At 45.2% G+C, this 14165-nt stretch overlaps 1 protein-coding gene across 2 annotated transcripts in view; it reads right to left on the bottom strand.

Moving 5' to 3' along the window:
* Nucleotides 1-465: 465 nt before the first annotated feature.
* The window catches only part of CCDC3 (coiled-coil domain containing 3), a 46547-nt gene continuing 32847 nt past the window's right edge, over nucleotides 466-14165 (bottom strand). The window contains exons 3-4 of one of the 2 annotated variants that reach the window (XM_037390273.1): nucleotides 2813-3016; nucleotides 466-1512 (exon numbers count right to left, since the gene is read on the bottom strand). In XM_037390273.1, the coding sequence (XP_037246170.1) occupies nucleotides 1489-1512; nucleotides 2813-3016 (228 nt within the window). In that variant the 3' untranslated portion in view covers nucleotides 466-1488. Of the gene's footprint in view, nucleotides 3017-14165 lie in introns of both variants that reach the window. The other variant, XM_037390272.1, reaches the window with a different exon arrangement.

Genomic DNA, 14165 nt, shown 5'->3' with positions numbered 1-14165 from the left:
ATTAGAGTATGTGTCAGGCCCTATTTGACATGCACCAACCTGATGGATGTAACCCAAATTCCTCTTTGCACTCATGTTGCCTGCCCATACAGCCTCCCTGGTCACTCTGGATACTGTCCCCACCAGGGACAGGCAATCAGTGGTAACACTGTAATAGCATTTTTATTTGGGCTTGGCACCCCCTGCTACTTGTTGAGAGGGTTAGCTTGTGATCTGATCTGACTGCTAGTCCTTATCTTTGGAAATGATCCAAAACCATGCAGGAATGAAAGGAAAAAAACTTCCAAGGAAACAATCTTTTTTGGTTTTGTATGCAGAGGGGACATTTTGGGTTGCACTTGGATTTTGCATTTGGGAGTGTTGGTTTTGTTTTCTTTACAAAGTAACAAAACTCTCACAAAACTGACAAGGAGAACAAAATGGTTTACTTTTTTTTTAAGCTAGATAAAAGGAGGAAATAGGAAGAAAATTCTAATCTTTTAATCAAAAGACAAGAAACATCAGCCAAAAGAAAAAGCTTTTTCAACACCGTGTTTGGAAGATTTGTAAGAATAGCAAAGGTGTAGCTATATTAACTATACTTTCTCAGCTTTATACAAACATTTATAAAATGTGAATGAATAACAGAGGGAATATTTTTATTAACAAAAAATTAAAACACAGACTTTTAATACCTATACCAGGAAAAACAGTTCACTTATTTAAACAGCAGTTTAGAAACCAGAAACACACACACACACACCCCCCCAAAAAAAAAAAAAAAAAGTAGTTACTTTCCTATGGATTTAAAGTTTGGAGTTAAAATCTCTTGATGGCTTCTAGGGAAGCCTTGGGTCTGTAGTATTTCTCAGGAAACAGCATTGCTGACTACAGCACAAAACAACTCAAATTGTGCTGATTCGGTAGGCAGAGCCTTTGAAACCAGCAGAGCTTGTGGAGGAGTCAGAATCTTAAGAAATGCCAATATTATTTCAAGGGGTGGGGAGGGGGAGGGAAGCTCTATTTCCAAAAGGAGAAAAACTGGAAGGTAATTAAACTCAGCAGCATCCTAGAAGCCAACACAAGGCTTAACTTCTGAGTTCAGCTTGGAATGAAGCTGATGGCTGAAAGGTGATACGGGCTTTTCCTAGCACAGGGATAGTTAAAGCGTGGTCCAGCAGGGCTGTATCCTGGATATACTTTAATTTTGAGTGCTGAGACACAGTATGGAGACCATGCAGTGATCTGGTACGTATGGCAAGTTAGGAGCAGACTAGTGGTCCGCACACTGTTTTTTCTGAGGACCTCACCTCTTATGTTAAAGATCACCTGGATCAGTCCACCTTGTACAAATCAGGTTTAACCCTGGCAGACTGTCGGTGTTGCTCCAGGCTGGGCAAGCACGGGCTGCCCCTGTCAAAAAGCATGAAGCACATCTGCACTTCGGCCTTAGGCTTGGAGCAAGAAAAATTACTTTGAGAAGGAAAGAAGAACACAAAATCTCTTCTTCTACCTTTCTCTCCTTATGGCGCCCTGTTATGAAGAAAGGTTGGTTAAGCATCAAGACCCAAGATATGCTCTGATACATTAACACAGCTGAAAATGTTATCAGTCATGAATATTGATGTTGTAGATGACTCATAAAGGACATGATGACTTTTTTTTCAACAAGATATACCCATTTCTTGGTTTACTTCATATTTTAAGAAATTAGACTATATCAAATGTGTAATAAAAATATTTTCTATAGGATTTTAAAATATATACATATATAAACTACCTTAATTTTTAATGCCCTGTTGATATTGATGTGGTCTCTACAGCATCTAAGTGTAACTAAGTGAGGCTGCCCAGCAACCTCCATTATATCTCAAACAGTGATTACAAAACTTGAAGCCTTGTCCACACTGTAAATAAAACCTGCTTGAAAATGGGATCTGAAATTGTCTGCTGGGCCTAAGCCAGCACCCACTAATAGCCAGGCTAAGTCCCCTCCTGACTGAGGGGTTTGATTAGGCCCTAGACATGGTCCCAAAATGATGTGGTTTCCAGCCCTTTTAGCTGAGCAACAATAAAGGCACCTGAGGGAGTTACTGAGACCCTTGAGGCACTTCCTGGTAAAATAAAAAATATTAGATATTTTAAATAAAAATATTTAGGGATATTTAGAAATGCTCTTAAGACAATTTGAGCACATCTGTGCTTCCTTTCAAAGCGAGGCCCAAACTGAGTGTGTCCCAGACGTAGTCTTTGCTCAGGCACTGGGTGTAGACTTCAGTCAAGCTTAAGGGAGGCTGAGAGCTTGGGGGTGGTGATTGAGCAAAGGCCATTCATCCCTGCATCCTTCCCACAGCAACCATCTCTGTATATCCCCCTGGCCTTGCCTGCCCAGCCCACATGGAGGAGATAAGCTGGCAAGAACAGCTCCGGCACCAAGGGCCTGCAACATCCTGTGGGGCTGAACTGGCACTTTCATCAAAGTGGTGATGGAGACAGAGTGAGGTGAGGGCAGAGAGGTACAGACCACTGTCTGACTCTGTGTCCACTGAAGACGGTGAGGACACAGCTTTGGGCTGTGCCTCCAACACACAGCCAAACCCAGTTTGCATTCACGTTTAATCTAGCACTGCATCTAAAACAAGTTCAGATTCCTTTTCCATGCAAGGTTTGAAGCACACTGTAGAGAAGGTGTGAGGGCCAGTTCCTGATCTAATGTAGGCAAAATTCGCCATTATCACTGGCCTGAGCACTTACTCTTGCATTATACTTTAAGGTAGGTAGCATGGGAGTTCTCCTGCTTCAAAGAGTTAATATAAGGGATTTGACCACCTACAGAGGAAAGTTTCTCGCTGAGCTTTCGGTTCATCTGCTCCATGTGCCTGGTGTTTTTCCTAGCTTGCCGGAGAGACCTCTTGACTTTCTTCACCCGATCTCGCAGCTGCTTGTTGCGCTTCTCCAGTGTCGCCACTTTCTGCTGCAGCTTCTTCACTCTGTCCTCCTCCTCAAACAGGGCTTTCTGGACTGAGGAGCACATGAGCTGAGGGGACAGCAGAAACAAAATGGCAACAGGTGAGCTTTACACAAAAGCTTACTGAAGCAAGGGTTAATTCAGGTGTTCCTTGAAACAGCTCTTCAAAAGCAGATTGCTTTTTTTGGAAGTTCTATTCTTTTTTTATACCTTTTTTTGTAAAATCCTCTCTTTCACTTCTGTATTCAGGCAAGACCCAAAATTGTAGGTCTTACCAATAATAGTGATTCACCATCACTTTTATGACCTGTTTTGACAGACTTGTCCAGCCCGTTGAGGCTACATTGGATTTATGAAGGTAGGATGCCCTATTTCTGCTACAAAACTGGAGTTCAGGCAAAGGGGTGTCACTTTGGAAAACCCTAGATTTGATACCTTAGCAGCCCTTCAGAAACCCCAGATTTTGATGTGAGCCTGCCCTTTGCTCTTGATGTCGAAGTGTGAAATAAGGACGGCACCTGCACAACACAGAACTGGTTGGGTTTGCCTTTTCAAGAACTGAGTTGTCTTAAATATCTCATTTTACAGGCTTCTTTGAGACAAAACCCTAAAGGGTAAAATCTCAGCAGTCTCTAGGAGCATTCAAGATCTCATAACTTTTAACAGAAGTGATTTGGGGGCCCGGGGACAGTGTCATTGGCTGAAAACTGCCCCTCCTATTCTACCCACTACCAACTTACTGTCGCATTACTCCCAGCAGGGTCATCAAGCTCTTGATGTCCACTCATGCCTTTGGCTCCTAGATAGGCAAAAAAAAAAAAGGAGCCAGCTTCAAAGGTGTTGCATCCAAGGCATCACTAGAAGAGCAGCTCACAGGGCATTTTCAAAACTGCTGGGTTGGATAATGGTGCAAATGCAAAACATCTGTTGGACAATTGTTCTTCTACTACCTCATCCTAGGATGACCCAGAGGTCTACCTCATCTCAGCTATACATGACTGCCATGTTTACCACCCCTGTTTCTGACTTGCTCTCTGTTTGTAGGTGCAGCAATAACAATGGGATGAGAAACACCAGCTACAAAGACTGCTGACTAGTTTCAATGCAAAGCACTTGTGTTCCTCCGGACAGGATTCAGCTGCCTCCTTTTAAGCAGTCAAAAGTGAGCCTCGGGTCTGAGCTCCTCTCTTTTTCCTCTCTTTTGGTTTCCCCTGTAATGACTGCAGGGAGGGACAGCCTTCAAAAGGGTGATCTCCACCTCCTAGGGCAGTGGGAAGAATCACCCTCTGAATATGACTCTCTCATTTAAATGACCACAAAGGCACCAAGTTCTGTGTTTTCTACCTGGGCAACATTTTCCAAGCAGAAAAAGAGGAGGTGCCTGGGGCTCAAGGACAGCCCTTCCATAAAGTTTCTCATGTAGAAGAGCCACCATCAACATCTGTTTCTGCCCCCTTTTTCCTACAAAAAGCATCCTGAGCTATTTTATTGTGCAAGTGGGCCTTTCAGATGATTGCTGCACTGGTGTGCTGTGAGGAGAGGCAGTGTCTTCTGCTGGATTTATCTCCTATATGCATCTAGAGTTTTTTTCATGTGTGTCAAGCACTCCCGGAGCCTGGATGGGCTTTCTCTGGCAGAACATTTGGAACAGACAGGGAATCTAAACAAACAAGTAAATCCTCACTGTGATGATGAAGGATTACATGTTTCTTTCCATCTTACTTTGTAGTATTTTCAACAACTGAAAGTAGGGGAGGGAGCCCGCTTTGATGAATAACATTTCATTTGCTTTGGAAACCCCCAGCATCTGAAAACCGTGGCCAGTCAACACAAACACAGCAACTGCTTCCAGTCCCCATAAGCTCTTGTTTCTTGTGCGAAAGTATTGCAGGGCTTTGCTGAAAGACAAATGCTTGCCCTGACCATCCTCTCACTAGGGCTCTTTTATAAATGTATACTAGAGAGACTGGGAGCTCACAGACAGAGGGCCAGAAATTGCACTGAAGAGAGGGGAATTTGGTTTTGACCACAGCTCATTCCAAGTGCTATTTGAAAACAGCCAGCATATCTTGGCTTTTGTGTTTGCCAAACCCTTGCAAAACTTCAAGCAGAACACTTGAATTGAAATCCCGGCAAAGAAGAGCACTGACTTAGGAAAAGATGTTTGTTGGGAAGACAGGAGGTGGAAACTCTACTTCATAAGGGATTTCTTGCATTTTCCGTTGATGCAATGGTAGGCATTGCATACGACAGTTCAACGCAGAGGAACAAACAGTTCATGCAGCTGAAGTGTGAGGTGGTACAAAGCCAACCGTGTCTCATCTGTCTGGGTTGCCTGGTGGGGCAATGGTAATGTCTGATGGCAAACATCTCAGCGGTGGCATTAGCCTCATCCTTTAAGGCACTCCCAAACCTTTTGAGGTTGGCCCTCTGTCAGCAGAGGTAGTCCAGCTCTACAGAGCCACTCAGAAACCTCTCAAACCCCATCAAAAAGCTATCCAGCTCATTTGCTTATGCTGTTCCACTTCCAGGTTCTCACTTTCCAGTCTGAAACTCACGGTTTAGTGCTTAAATTATCTGGAGATATCCAAAGGGATTACTGGAACAATACGGTTACAAAAAAAATGAGTTACTGTCTGACATGCACAGCTTTGTTTACCAACAGGGTAGGTGATAGGAAGAGCCCAGCTTGATAACTGGATGCCTGCCTGCAATCACAAGACTACCAGCTGAAAAAATAAAACTCTTTGCTCCTTCTACATGGGGAAAAACAACAAGGTGGAGTCCTCATATTCTCACAAGCTGGTTACAAACAGCATTTTGCACAGGACTCTGCAGTGGGGATAATGTTTAAATGTGATGTAAAAATCCTACCCTTGCTGTTCCTGCTAGGGCTGCAGTTCACATAGGTGCAACCAAGTTATTTTTAAACTGGTGCTGAGAACTGTGTAACTGTGACAGCTAGGAGCTCAGCACCATCTGTGTAACTAACCCAACTGCTGAACAAATAGGTGAGAAGTTAACCAGCCCCTGGTCCATATTGCTACTTGAATACTTCTTGTTTACAGCCAGATGAGGTACCCCTGCATTGCACAGTCATTTCTATGGAACATATCATAGAATCATAGAACGGTTTGCATTGAAAGGAACCTTAAAGATCATCTCATTCCAATCCCCCTGCCATGGACAGGGACACTTTACACTACATCAGGTTGCTCAAAGCCCCACCCAGCCTGGCCTTAAACACTACCAGGGATGGGGCATCCACACCTTCAGTTCTAAAGACAAGAATCTCACATGCCATTTCATCCAGTCTCATGCACCCACAAATATGCACAGTTTGCACTGATGACCATCAAGATCAGACCTTACTCCAAAAGTATTGCTAAAAGCTACAGAGAACTGGATTTTGTTTCTAGGAGTGGCCTGTGCTCCCATTCCCCATCACAGCTTGCCATGTCAGGTACACTAGAGAAGGTAGGGTGGCTTTTTTAATACAATGTTTAAGGGATAATGAAACCTCCATCCAGCAAGGTAAGTCACTGAGAAGCCAGTTCCACTTAGTGCCATTGAAGGGAAGGATGGATAACTGACAACTCCCACAAGATATCAATGGCAGACAGTTAAGCAACAGCTCCAAAATGCGCACTTAGCATGGCATAAATGCCTGTAGACCTGGGAAATGGAGAGAAGGACTGGGAAGCGGCTCCTCAGAAAATCTTATGGGCTGTTTTTCTAGGTTTCCTTCAAAAGTTACAGTTTTGTTAGCAAGGAATCCTCAGCAGTGGTTAAACTTGAGTCTAGCTAGAGTGGTACCAGGAGACATAACAAGAAAGGTCGCACAACAAGAACCATACAACTCTTTAGGATTTATCCCAGATAGCCTACAGCTGTGAAATTACAACATAAATATATTTGAGTATTTGTCTGAAACATCCTCTCACAAATATACCCAGTTTAAAGTTTTACTGCATCTAGATGATTCACAAAATCTGTCCATCTGCCAAACAAATCAGCACTGTAACAAATCAAACTGATTTTTGGAGTGTCACGTTACAGGCATGCAAGCCCTTTACAAAACACCCTGAATTGACCCATATATATATATATACATTTGTCTGATTGACAGGCACACACATCTGTCTTCTGTAAGTTTCATTTGAATGGAACAGTGGCTAGGAAACACCCCATAGATAAAGGCATGATGGTAGCATTCATCCACCACAAATTGTCTGTAAATGGCTGAAGTTAGCATTACAGAGCTCATGTCACTCAAAACCCAGCAGTGGCACCCAGGTCTTGCCCTTCATCTACCAAATAGAGAGCTGAGTTCTAGCTAGCTCATGCTCCCTATGGGCAGCACTGCTAAAAAGCAGTGGAGCCCCACTAGCCAAAAGTCTTCCATTTCAGGTCTCCTAAAAATATCTTTGACATCAGATGGTGGTTTGGACATTTAGATATAGAGTGCCATCAGGCAAGATGACTGTAGGAGCACCTTTAAACATGTGACCTGATCTCTGAATGGACACAATGTAGTTTTGAAAGAACTGGGCACGGGTCACGTTTGTTTCTTGCCCTCAAATCTTCCTCCTGACCCACAATGTTAACTGGAGCAGATCCCAGCCAGGATACTCCCTAAGCATCCCAGACCCAGCATCACCCCAGCACAACCTATCAGGAGTGTCTGGTGGAAGAAATGAGACTGGAAACACAGCCCAAGTGTCACAGCACTCTCCAAACTATCAAGCTACAACAAGGTCTTTTACCATCTCATACCAGCATACTCATCATACAGTCCCTCTGCTGCCTTCGCCTCACCGCATCCAGGACACATGCTCTCTCCCCTCTTGCTTCTTCCTCGGCTGCTCTCTCTTCATTGGCTCTCAACCACTTAACCAGCCACAGCTGCACCTTGTCTATATCAACCAACCCGCTGCCCCTGAAGCCAATCCACAGTTGTATATTATCAATGCTAATTAACCCAGCTTCATTCCTCTACACCCAAGCACTGCAGGCTGGGCAGCACAGCATCTGCTCTGCTACTGAGCCTCCTCCGTACTGCATCCTAGTGAGCTCACCATGTCCCAGCACGGCTGTTCTCTTGCCCTTTGCTGCTATAAATCTGCCCCACAGAAAAAGTAAAAACTGTTTGCATTTGCTGCACATTGACTTGCTGCTCTGTGCTTTACTGCTGTTCAAGTTATATAAAACATCTTAAACCAAAACCTTATGCAGCACTAAGAGTGTACCTCCAGCTTTATTTGTCTCAGAACAGCAATAATTCATTAACTCTCTCTCAAGAGACTCAGGAGCCAAACATAGTTCTTTATTTTTCTTTAACTCCAGCAGGATTTACTTCCCAAACCCTTCTGTACTCTTAACAAGAAGGGCTCTGTGCCCTGGGGAAGCTCTAAGGACATATACAGCTCACGCAGATGATCCTCATCTCTCTTGGTCCAGGAGGTTCCCTTTGAGTCCTGCCTTGCCATGCTCACATTTCAGACTGAGAATCGCTCTTTCCTTCTGTTCAGCCCCTTTGGACAGGCTACGTGGAAGCGAGCATGTTGGATGGAAAGATGGACGGTGCAGCAAACGATAGCAAGAGGGGTCTGGCAGCGGAGGGGATTGGGTTTGGGACGGAGTGACTTAAGCTCCAGTTACTGAGACTTCTCAGCCAAGACCAATAGTCCTGCTGAAGTGTGGAAAAGCCCCTGTCAGCACTGTTAAACCATTGTTTCGGGTGAAGTGGTGGGGGCATGATAGTGTTGGGTTAAACCACCTCTGCTTGCTGCAAGACTGCACCTTTCAGAGGTACCAAATCAGGGTCCCAAGGGCAGATCCAGCATCACCGGTATTAACAAAGATGAGCTGGGATTTCATCCTAGGACTTCATATGAATCATCAAGATGCATAAGACCTGGATGGAGAAAGACATTATTGTGGCTCTTCTTATCTTACTGGATGCTGGGTCAGCATTTGCCATGGGGGGTGTAAGGCTTGTGGCACACGTCTCCAGTTCGTTCGAGATACTAGAGACAAGGACTGCACTGGGGTATGAAGCACTGCCTGCAGGGAACCTCTGCCAGGCTACACCCACACTGAGGTGTCTTGGCACTGTGAATGGTACTTTTCTTCCCCATTTCCCTGCTCATTACAAGCAGATTTTCACTTCAAACTCCTAAGATGCAGCCAGTCAAGGCAAGTTATCTCACCTTTCCTAACCATCATTGGAAAGGAATGGTCATGTCCAAAGGGACAATTCTTGCCTACCTTAGATGCTTACCTCAGGTGGACCACTTTTGGGGACCCCTCTGCATTGCCTAGATAACTAGCTCAGACTGAGCTGGATACCACCCCAAGTCCCACAGAATGGCACCTGGCATCACTGACTACCCGAGGCAGGCTGCAAGGGCAGCATACAGATAGTTTTCTTGGGGTTTGGAGAACCTTGCCCTGGAAATGGACCCAAATCCATGTCCATGGGTGTCTTTAAAAACAGCCTTGTTTGTTCCAATTTGCATCAAACCACTGCTTGGTGGAAAACCATTCCAAGAACTGTTGGAAGGCTTGCCAGGGGCAGCTCTTGGACAACATCTTGGCAGGTCTCTTGGGTGATACTTGGCCCCTGACGTCCCCCTGAGCAGCTGAGAAGGGCCCATGTACCTGGAAAATATGAACAGTGTTTACAAGCTGTATCATAAGGCCCGAGTGCCAGCAGCTCCACCAAGACACCAACTCAGCACAGAGGATGGTTTATTCGCAGGGTTTAATCACTCACAATTGATTCTTTTTCTTCTCATCTTTTTTTTAAATAATGATCTTCAGCTAAACAACAGATTTATTTTTTTAAAAGATACTTCCCTGTGATTAAGTACTTTGAAAAAACAGATCTTTCTTTCTGGCAAGGTGTCTGAATTGCTGGTGGCTCTCATCGACAGTGGCTGTAGCCACCATTCATTTAAAAAACCCTACCCTTTGACTTCAAACTCACAGCTCTTCTACCCCTGCTCCCAGGCTGGGAGTAGTTTTAGAGGACACAGGGAAATCAGGAGGTTCTTGAGGGCTGTGGAAAAGACTCTCAATCCTGCAGGTACCTGGAGAGAGGTCCCTCACCCCAAAACCACGCATAGAGCATGTCCTGGGGCATCGCTTTCTCCAGACACTTTAAGCCCTGAAGCCAGAGACGCTGCTGAGGTGAAGGATGCAAAGAGACCAGGTGACAGTCACACTCAGTCCCCTTTGCCAAGACTGTGGATGGAGGTGGAAATGTGTCTCCACGGTACTTGAATTGGTCACTGTCAGTACCCAGAAAGGGATCAACACCTTATTGCCTATACTTGCAAAAGAAAAAAAAGCAATGGTATAATTCAAATAGAAACCACACTAATCAAGAAGACAGGAAAGGGAAAAAAAAGGTATAGGGTATGAGCCAGGTTGCCTACCACAGGCACCTCACTTGTGCCAAGTGAGCAGATAAGTGAGTTCTGACAGGAAATCCCTAAATTCCCTGCCTAGGCAGTGAGAGACAGAAGGTCTCCAGGAAGAGAAAAATAAAGAGGGTAGGACCTCAGTCTGGGGCATCTCCAAGTCCCTTTCCTGTCCTCTGTGCAGAGAGGGAGGCACACCAAGAGCCAGCCGGCTGCTTTTCCCCATCGCTGAGGTGGAGGGGCTCTGCCCTCGCCTTGTTTCCTTTAAAAATGTTCCTCCAAGCAATTCGCCCAAGATGCCACAGGAATGCGGTGGTGGATCTGGGAGGGAAGCAGCAGTGAAGTCTCATGTCTAAGTGGTTTAGCAGGAGCAGCCGTCCTCCTTCTCGCCTGGCTGCAGTTGCTGAGTGCTGGGCTCCGTGCTCAGCCCCACCAGCCCCATACCTTGTGCTTTCTGCATTTCCAAGAGCTTCCTAGCTTTCAGCGCCGCTCCCAGCTCGAGGCTGGGCAATGTATACCCTCTGAAATGGGTCAGGGCTTGGGGGGAAGCAGAGGGTCTTACAGCCTTCCCAGGGGTTTAGCCAGATAACCACCCTGCCAGCCTCTTTGCTGAGACCCATGTCACCCCCCTCTGACTCCTTCCACCAAAAATATTCAGGGTGGCCAGTGAAATAAGGAACCTGAGGTGACACATGCCTCCATAGGGTGCAAAAGCAGAGACAGCAGCCAGGACACTACTCCAGGCTCTGCATCCCTATTACAGGGTTGACAGACTTCATTTATGTCTGTCTTCACAGATTACAGGTTGTGCAGACTTCATTGCAAGGGCAGATAGCTCACAAACTGTGCAACACAGCTGTTCCCAAGATACAGATTGCAAAAACAATCAGCAATGCAGCATCTGCTCCGGTTCCTTCCAGGTATCACGCATAGGTGGTAGATTCTTCCTGGAGAGTGCACAGTGCAGGCATGGATTAAGCTGCTTACTTACAGGTAAATCACACTACACTGAATGTTAAAGTGCACCACCCAGCTTAACTATGCGGAGTTTAAAGGAAAATGTTTTGGGTAAGGAAAACCAAATTTTTTTTTCTATTGCTAGAAGCAATTTTGGTGCTGAGAACAAACATGGTTTTATGTCTACCTTACAAGACAGGCTGCTTCATAGATTTCTGCATTTTGCTCTGCCCAAAAGCTGAAAATGAGTGAATTGCTGAGTTACTGCTTTTTCTTTTTTTTTTTTCTTTCTTTTTTTTTTTCTCATTTTGGTCTCAGAACTAGGGTTTCAGTTTCAGCTGGGCTTCAAAGGTTTGAAGCTTTCTTTTCTTTAACGTGTACAGAAATTTTCAATTTCCACAGCTACCAAACTTTCCAAAACTTGCTATCCACTTCAACTTCCAACTCAGCTTTTTCCCACCTATTATTATTATTATCACAATAAAGCTAATAAGGTCTGATATGCCTAAAACTACTCTGCCAATATACCTTACCTCATGTGTATTGTTCTGGGACTGAAAGTTGCTGTGTGACCACGCCGCCATCTAAACTTGTTTTATTTGGCTTGTATTTCAATAGGATTAGGTCATCATTCCCCCAACACATACACACAACGCATTAATTAACTACCAAGGAAGGGATAAAGCCAGCAAGACCCAGTAACAGAGTGTACTGGGTCCTTCCCTCTCACTGATAGGAATGCAGGGAAATGAGAAACTGCTGATCAGAGCAATGAGGCATCTTGCGCTCTGCTCCTATGTATTGAAATGTCGGTGTTGATTTTTGAATGAGCTGGTGTTTCAACAGCTCCTAGAATCTTCATTTAGTTTAATTGTCCTGTTAAATACACAGTATACACCCTGTAGCAGGGTAGCAGTGGGGGAAGTACAATATATTCAAATACGCCATCCCCAGATGCAGCTGAAGCTGAGAACCAGCATCAGCTGGTGAGGAAACATATTTATCTTTACCTGTATTAATTTGCATGAGAACAATATTAGTTTAAACCAGGGTTATACCAGGTTTGGGGTGTTTACAGTTTACTTCAGTCTAACGTATTACAACTTGTGTAAGTTCCTAACAGACGTGGCTGATGCTTCAGTGCAGCAGGTGCTGTGTGGATGTCTGTGAACTGAGGTCTAGGTTAAACATAGCTGTTAGAGGTACAAAGTAACAGGTGGGAGATGTGGGCAGTGGGACGACAAGGGGGCACATGGAAACAGGGAAACAAGGTTGATTAAGGGCTTAAAGAATTCAAAACCTCCCGTGGGCAAGGCAGTGCCAGATCTCTGTGTACCTCTTGGCAGGTTCAGAGCGCAAATGCTCAGTGCCCACAACCTCTGTTGCCAAGAAGGGAAGGGAAGGACTGGGATCAGTAAATATATAATACAATACAATACATTTTATATATAAAATGAGAAATACTTTGCTTCTCTGTTACCTCTAAGTCAAAATGTGGAAAGAGAGAAGCAGAGCAAATCCCAGCGGGCTATGGATGGGTATTGACAAATGGCCACAGTGTGACTGCGATGCATTAAAAGCTGCCTCTCCAGAAAGCACAGAAACAGGGACATTCGTTGTAAGCGGGGTCCATGTCTCCTCCCCAGCATATATATCATACCTAGGGGAAGCTTTATGCACAGGAGGAGAACCTGTGCTGAGAAAGGCAAATGTTTAAAGTTAATGCAACATCTATAAAAGTCATGTTCCCCTATAAATCCCTCCACTCTGGACGTCTTGGCTTCGTACTTCACATAAGCTGCTGTGGCTCGGCTGCCTTTACAAACAGATAGAATTTCCTCAGCTGCAGGCTCGGCTGGAAGCCCTGAGCGTGCACTGCTGCTGTGCACAGCTTCTGGATTTCAAAGAGCAAATGCAGGTGCCCTGCAGCAACCTGCCATCCTCTGGTGCCTGCATCTCTCCAGAGCATCCATAGGAACTGCTGGATCTGTTTTACTTCATTTGTGAAGTCCGCTTGGGTGCAGAAAAGGAGGGGAGTGGAGAAGGCATACTCAGACCTGTATTTCTCTGTGCTTGGTGGGTCTCTTGGGGTAGTCTTTGCACCCCCATTGCTTAACATATCTAACCTAGATCCTGGGTAGGAAACGTTGGTTTTCTGGCCTCTTTCTACAGTCAATGGAGAGTCAGAAATTCCTCCAGAGGATGATTCAGAGAAACTATTTTAGAGCAGGGAAGAAGGCACTAAAACAGAGTTGAGTGATATGGAAACAACCCTGACACCGTGCTTACACACACAGCCAGAGACATGCCTGCCGTGGCAGGAGCAGGGCAAGAAGTTCTTGTGAAGCCTTTCCCTGCAAGCAGTAAGGGATCTGTGAAGCCTTGAGGGAAATGACAGCAGCGGCACTGAAATCAGACTGGCTGAAGCCCAGGGGCTTGATGAAGGGCATCTGCATCTGCTCCCGAGCTGCTCTGACAGCCCAGAGCAAAGAAGAGACCTCAGCAAGCAGCTCTTGGCTGTGTCCCACACCTGCAGCCTTGGAAGAGGTGACCAAGCAAGCAGTGATGAAGAGGCACATGCACAGCAGAGGACCAGGTTCAGCCCTCATTCAAGTGCAGAAATGCCACAGGTTGCCACAGCAGTGAAGTGGAAATGCTGCAGTGAGGTTGAAGAAGCAAAGACAAAGGGATGGAAAAAAAAAAACCATCTGCAATCTGCAGGCGCTTTCTGGCTAATGTCAGCATGCCGAGAAAGGAACCAAGGAGGCAAAATGCCTGAGAGACTAATCAGCAGCTCTGAATAACAACCTCCAAGCACTAACATCTGGCTGACG

The sequence above is a fragment of the Falco rusticolus genome, chromosome 5, assembly GCF_015220075.1.
Source record: "Falco rusticolus isolate bFalRus1 chromosome 5, bFalRus1.pri, whole genome shotgun sequence".
Classification (NCBI taxonomy): domain Eukaryota; kingdom Metazoa; phylum Chordata; class Aves; order Falconiformes; family Falconidae; genus Falco; species Falco rusticolus.
Note: the sequence above shows the minus strand (reverse complement) of the source record. Positions and strands in the feature narration are given on the sequence as shown.